This window comes from Limulus polyphemus, unplaced genomic scaffold, assembly GCF_000517525.1.
Source record: "Limulus polyphemus unplaced genomic scaffold, Limulus_polyphemus-2.1.2 Scaffold4216, whole genome shotgun sequence".
In the NCBI taxonomy this organism is placed as follows: Eukaryota; Metazoa; Arthropoda; class Merostomata; order Xiphosura; family Limulidae; genus Limulus; species Limulus polyphemus.
Window position 1 is genome coordinate 81,448 of NW_013669826.1, and position 7,817 is coordinate 89,264.

At 33.2% G+C, this 7,817-nt stretch overlaps 1 protein-coding gene across 5 annotated transcripts in view; it reads right to left on the minus strand.

Moving 5' to 3' along the window:
* LOC111088678 overlaps nt 1–7,415 on the minus strand; it is a 23,567-nt gene extending 16,152 nt beyond the window's left edge. For 3 of the 5 annotated variants that reach the window (XM_022399426.1, XM_022399422.1, XM_022399424.1), the window contains exons 1-2: nt 7,233–7,415; nt 3,245–3,335 (exon numbers count right to left, since the gene is read on the minus strand). In XM_022399426.1, the coding sequence (XP_022255134.1) occupies nt 3,245–3,275 (31 nt within the window). In that variant the 5' untranslated portion in view covers nt 3,276–3,335; nt 7,233–7,415. Of the gene's footprint in view, nt 1–3,244; nt 3,336–7,221 lie in introns of all 5 variants that reach the window. The other 2 variants (XM_022399425.1, XM_022399423.1) reach the window with 2 other exon arrangements.
* Between the last annotated feature and the right edge of the window lie 402 nt (nt 7,416–7,817).

Below are 7,817 nucleotides of genomic sequence, written 5' to 3' on the forward strand. Positions count from 1 at the left end.
ACAGAAAGACAAAAAAATGTAAGTCTTATATCAAAACGAACGAAAAACAAAAAGTTTCCATGCAAGAAAAGATAGGAGTAAAAATTTACCTACACAGGTAACAAATTTAGGGTTAGGTCAGGTAACAAATTTAGGGTTAGGTCAGGTAAAAAAAATAACCGGTTTCAAATTTCTAAAATCCCGTGTCTGTTTTCGTCTGGTGTCGTCTAGAAGCGAGGTTGATATTGTAGATGGCGTCGATGTATGCATTATTTTGGTGTTTGAGTTTAATACGAGCCAAGTTTTTAAACAACAACAAAAAAAAACAGCTTACCTCTAGACTTGGAAAGAAATATTTATTACCATAACAACTGAATAAACATTTATTACCATAACAACTGAAGAAACATTTATTACCATAACAACTGAATAAACATTTATTACCATAACAACTGAAAGAAGCATTTATTACCATAACAACTGAAGAAAAATTTATTAGCCATAACAACTGAAGAAGCATTTATTACCATAACAACTGAATAAACATTTATTACCATAACAACTGAAAGAAGCATTTATTACCATAACAACTGAAGAAAAATTTATTACCATAACAACTGAATAAACAATTATTATCATAACAATTGAAGTAGTATTTATCAGCATAACAACTGAATAAACATTTATTACCATAACAACTGAGGAAACATTTATTACCATAACAACTGAAAGAAGCATTTATTACCATAACAACTGAAGAAGTATTTATTACCATAACAACTGAATAAACAATTATTACCATAACAACTGAAAGAAGCATTTATTACCATAACAACTGAAGAAACATTTATTACCATAACAACTGAATAAACAATTATTACCATAACAACTGAAGTAGTATTTATTACAATAACAACTGAAGTAGTATTTGTTACCATAACAACTGAAGTAGTATTTATTACCATAACAACTGAATAAACAATTATTACCATAACAACTGAATAAACAAGTATTACCATAACAACTGAAGAAACATTTATTACATAACAACTGAAGAAATATTTATTACCATAACAACTGAAAAAACATTTATTATTATAACAATTGAAGTAGTATTTATCAGCATAACAACTGAATAAACATTTATTACCATAAAAACTGAATAAACATTTATTACTATAACAACTGAAAGAAGCATTTATTACCATAACAACTGAAGAAACATAAACGACTGAATAAACAACTATTACCATAACAACTGAATAAACATTTATTACCATAACAACTGAATAAACAATTATCACCATAACAACTGAAGAAACATTTATTACCATAACAACTGAAAAAATATTTATTATCATAACAGTTGAAGTAGTATTTATCAGCAAAACAACTGAATAAACATTTATTACCATAACAACTGAATAAACATTTATTACCATAACAACTGAAAGAAGCATTTATTACCATAACAACTGAAGAAACATAAACGACTGAATAAACAATTATTACCATAACAACTGAAGAAACATAAACGACTGAATAAACAATTATTACCATAACAACTGAATAAACAATTATTACCATAACAACTGAAGAAACATAAACGACTGAATAAACAATTATTACCATAACAACTGAATAAACAATTATTACCATAACAACTGAAGAAACATTTATTACATAACAACTGAAGAAATATTCATTACCATAACAACTGAAGAAACATTTATTATCATAACAATTGAAGTAGTATTTATCACCATAACAACTAAAAAAACATTTATTACCATAACAATTGAAGTAGTATTTATTACCATAACAACTGAGGAAATATTTATTACCATAACAACTGAAGAAACATTTATTATCATAACAATTGAAGTAGTATTTATCACCATAACAACTAAAGAAACATTTATTACCATAACAATTGAAGTAGTATTTATTACCATAACAACTAAAGAAACATTTTTTTACCATAACAACTGAAGAAATATTTATTACCATAACAACTGAAGAAACATTTACTACTATAAGAATTGAAGTAATATTTAGCACCGTAGCACACGAAATATTGATATTTATCGATAAAAGAATACACTCCTTTTGTAAAAGATTATATTAAAAACTAATAATGCAGCAGCTTGCTAGAGAACAAAACTTTGTCTATAAATATTCGTAATTAATGCAAACGTCTGTCCAATTACGTAACTGCTGACCTCTGTCCTTAGTGTACAGATACGTTATAATTCATAGGTTTAGCTTTACCGGAGGTCAGACGATGACCTTATCCTAGAGGGCGGAATTATAAAAATATTTGGGTTTAAGCACTGATAAGCTGTGATAATGTATTATATTATTTTGGTTCAGGCCCTTTTTTTGTCATTGGTTCCTGTACAGGAGACGAGTGAATGAAGACAAGAGAGAAGTAAGCAGCAGGGTACGCCCTCTGTAAAGATGATTCATAGGTTTAAAAAAGGAATTTCCGAATGGATGGGATGAAGCTACACGTGTAACAAAACACCGAAGTAATTAACACTGATAAACAACGATAAGCAAGATGAAGGTTCATTTATAGAAATATACACAGGACGGACATATTTTACTCCACTCCTTGTGTCACGTTATTTCGTTAATCGTTTTAACAAATTTATTTCTTCATTATTATCTTATGAATAATATACATTCTTTTATACATTATTATAACATTATTTCAGGCTTAGAAGATATACATGTAAAATATAATAGCTTACTGGAACTCAGTATTCGACACAAACTTCTTACCTATTTGTGTTTTATCAAACTATATTCCAAGTTTGCCCCTTAAGGAGAAAAGTTCACCTTTCGAAAGCGCTCGGGTTATCAGATTTTTATTCATTTCTATCGAATTAGAAGTTATTATGACAAATTGTGAACAAAGTGTGAAGTATGCCATCTGTTGGACTATTTGATAACTAAAAACACATTTATTAAACAAGGGAGTCGTTCCATTATAGCTCATGCCAACAGTAAATATTATATTAAAATAAATTCTTAACGTGATACTTGTAATTTGGCGCTACTTTAATTTTAAATTCAAGACAATAGTCAAGTCCATAAAACACCTGTTTTTTTCTCGAAATGAAATATTTATTCAACTTTTGACGTCAGTTTCTTAAAAATTCGTATTTATACACACGTGACATATGCTAGACATGAAAAAGAATATAAGATAAATTATTAATTTATAAGGAAAAGTTTTTCATGGCCAATCCATACTAACCTGCATTTGTGTGGAAACTGTCGATTTTCATTCGAAGTCGAGATGACGACAGGTTGTCCACGAGCTGCGGACATTCAGGGGATACAACACACTGTTATACTAGTCAACACATGCGATACTTTGTTCTAAACTCGATACAACACACTGTTATACTAGTCAAGACATGTGATACTTTGTTTTAAACTCGACGCAGCCTAATGTTGTACTATTTAACATGTGTGTTCGTTCAAACAGGTGATGAGATATTGTCTTACTTTACCTTCCGCTTGAGGGAGTGCTGTACGTTTTACATGTGTCTTACTTTACCTTCCGTTTGGGCCCGGCATGGCCAGGTGGTTAGGGCGCTCGACTTGCAATGCCATACTTTGTTCTAAACTCGATACAACACACTGTTATACTGGTCAACACGTGATATTTTGTTTTAAACTGTGTAAAACGTACAGCACTCCCTCAAGCGGAAGGTAAAGTAATACACGTGTAAAACGTACAACACTCCCTCAAGCGGAAGGTAAAGTAATACACGTGTAAAACATACAGCACTCCCTCAAGCGGAAGGTAAAGTAATACAAGTGTAGGGGAGCCAGTAGTTTTTCAAGACTGGGTAAGAAAATGTTAAAGAAACAGTATTCAATTCAGTTTCCGACAATGTTCACCAGGTCTCGCTTCTTGTGTATTGCTTGTTTCCAGGAGGGCAACATTCGTTCTCGCTGTATCGCCAGGTTGTTGATACAGAACATTGTGGACTAGTAACTGGTTTGACAAGACAGGGAAGGAAAACTGTACTGACTCTCTATACATAAACCTAATTATTCATATGTTTTATCGGCTTATTCCATAATTAGAATAATAAACAAAAACTATTAATTTTCTTACATATAAACTGGCCGGCAGAGGACGTGAGAGTTATTTAGAAAACTCAAAACCGTGATATCTAAACAGTTTTATATCGAAGAGATACTTTATCAGAAGATAATAATGATTGTTCTTAACAAAAATTAGATGTCAATGCGAATTAAAATAAAATTACACTTCGCCCCCATACGGTGGTTCTGAGGGCCTATAACTGTAAAAATAGGGTTTGAATACATTGAGTGAGCATAGCACAGATACTCCAATGTGTAGCTTTGCACTCAATAACAAACAAAAATTATAATCAAATCAATTAAATCAGTGGTTCAACTTACGGTATTAACAGTAGGAGATAACATGATTCAACTTTCGGGCCCCCCAATGGCCCAGCGGTATGTCTGTGGAGTTACAACGATATAATCCGGGTTTCGATACCCGTGGTGGGCAGACCACAGATAGCCCATTGTGCAGCTTTGTGTGCTTAATTACAAACAAACAACTTACAGTATTAACGGTAGGAGATGGCATAATTCAACTTTCGGGCCCCCAGTGGCACAGCGGTATGTCTGTGGACTTACAACGCTAGAATCCGGGTTTCGATACCCGTGGTGGGCAGACCACAGATAGCCCATTGGGCAGCTTTGTGCTTAATTACAAACAAACAACTTACAGTATTAACGGTAGGAGATAACATGGTTCATATTACTGTGTCAATACCTCCATTCTGATCTATTTAGATAATACGCTTGCATTTGTCTGTCCGGAACTTTTCTCGCAAATTTCTCTATCAAACGCTACAAATCTTATATCCTTAGAAAAGCCTTTGTCTGAGTGGTCGAGATTGTATATTAGCTTTTCCGTTCAGAATAAGCTTACCTGTTTTCTGGTTAATCAAACGTTTTAATGCAACGAGTATGCAACATGATGGCCTCATTGTTGTTGTATCACCTGACGATTGACTTCGATTTCAACTTTTGTTTGTTTGTGTTTTTTTTTTAGCTGCAAAGTATTTCAAACAAACAACACTTAACCCGCGTGTATTTTCCTAAAAAAATTAACGTTATACTAAATACAATTACTATGGACTTTCTCAATGTATTTAAGTCTAAAATACACATGTGCTGTTCATTCAAAGCCATATGCTTATCACTTTGTCAATACGCATTCAGACGTTTCTGCATAATCAGCTAAGTTTACCTTTATTACAACTTTACATTTATTTTACTTTGCAATAATTTAGTTTTGGTTCGTTTTATAGAATGCTATAAACACCTTTTAGCTTCTTTTTCTCTTTACTATGGGTTTTATTCCTCGTTTCTTGTGAGTGTCTATGGTTCAACTTTTAAAACCGTATCTTACACTGAACCTTCCTAACTGTTTCCTACTCTGTACACTATTATAAGTGCCATTACTATATTTTATTGTTTACTTTACGTGTAGTAACCCAAACAGTAATTAATAAAGGTGAGCAGTAATTCAAATAGTAATTAATAAAGGCGAGCAGTAATCCATATATGAATTAATAAAGGTGAGCAGTAATCCAAATAGTAATTAATAAAGGTGAGCAGTAATCCAAATAGTAATTAATAAAGGTGAGCAGTAATCCAAATAGTAATTAATAAAGGTGAGCAGTAATCCATATAGTAATTAATAAAGGTGAGCAGTAATCTTTTTCTTTCGTTTTGGTTAATTAGGCTAAACGAATTTCCACCTGTTTCCTTTTTAGAATAATAAACAGATTAACACTAAAGAGAAAATATTAGAAAGAAAGGCGATCTTCGCTTTCATTGAATTTCTTTAGCTGGGTTTGTTTATCTGTTTTATAGGCGCAAAGATATACAACGGGGTATCTTCTCGGTGCTTACCACAAGTATCGAACCCTTATTTTAAGCCTCATAGACCCTCAAAACTATCAATGACCACAGGAAGAGGGGGAAGGTAATTTCTTTAGCTCGAAGTCTTTATTTAAAATATATCCTGGTTAACAGGTACTAGAATGAGGGATAAAAATAAAAAGTTCGGAATAAAATATATTTCCTCAATGAATCAGTGGTAAATTTACGGACTTACAATACTAAAATCCAAGGTTCGATTCTTCTTAATGGACAGGGCGCAGATAGCCCATTTTGTAGTTTGGCGTTAAAATACAACCCAATTTTAGCCCCAGGGAAGAAAAGAAGACATGGTTTTGTTTGTTTTAAAACAAAGTCACATTGAGCTATTTACTGTGATCATCGCGTGGAATCGAATCCTGGATTTTAACCTTGTAAGCTCGTAAACTTACCGTTGACTCACCAGGGGGGGGGGGGGAGTGTTTAAATAGAGAATGTTTACACAAAGGGTATCAGGAAAGAAGTATTAAACATGAATCCACACACAACAGAATACATGAATCCACAACAGTATATATGAATCCACAACAGAATACATGAATCCACAACAGAATACATGAATCCACAACAGAAAACATGAATCCACAACAGTATACATGAATCCACAACAGCATACATGAATCCACAACAGAATACATGAATACACAACAGAATACATGAATACACAACAGTATACATGAACCCACAACAGAATACATGAATCCACAACAGTATACATGAATCCACAACAGAATGGCTAAAACTAAATTTTAAGTAATTGTTTATTCATAGCTTACGATGTCACGTAAGTTAGGAAAAAGTTTTCAAATATGACCAACATGATAACGAAGTTTGAGGTTCGTTTGTTTGTTGAATCTTACGCGAAGCTACTCGAGGCTACCTGCGCTACCTCTCCTAGAGGGAAGGTAATTACTGTACATCCCCACCTCATATTCTTGGGCTACATTTGTCGGACCAAATAGTGGGATTTAACTGTCACCCCCATAACGCTCTTACAACCCAAATTGCAGACCGCATTTTTGCGGTAACATATTTTTACGTAGGGTATGGTTGAGCTTTTACAATCAATGTTATTTTCAGTTGGGTATGGTTATTATTTTCCGGTAACGGGGCTGGAACCCCTAAACTTCAGGTCGCGCTCAGCCCAAGTTTGAGGTAATGCCTCTAGCTTTGGCACACAGCGTGTGTTACTTCCAGTTTACGAAGATTAAAAAAAAAAAAGTAAGTTAGTGAAAATAAAGATCCACCTACCGTTCAGTACGCAAATATTACAACTTTCGGTGCTCGCGACGCACGTGAAACATCGCTGATGACCACAGCTATCAATCAGTCGTCGTCTCTTTCCTTTATCAAATGGTATATGACAGGATTGACAGCAGGGGGCGTTGCACTCGATATCTCTCATCATTTTGCTTGCAGGTTTGATTACTAAAATACGAAAATTAAAATACAAAAGGCTGTTAAACTATATCGAATTTCTAAAAGGAGTTATTATCACAACTTATGATTTAAATAGACCTTTAAGACTTAAATGAAACGCATCTAAGGAAAAACACTTATAAAACCAATTGAACTGTAAAATCCAAGTATTTGATATCAATTTCAGACACAGTACGTTTCTTGTTGCTGATCCCATTTCTTTTTTACCTGAACAAAGTTTCTGTTTTTCACAGTTAGACGTTTAGAAGAACGTAGAAAATTAGTATCTGACATTTTATGTAATGCGTACAGACAGACAACGTAATGGCGCCACTTCATAATTTGTAGATATTCAAACTAAACCCTCACACCTTCATAACTTGTACATATCAAACTAAACCCTCACACCTTCA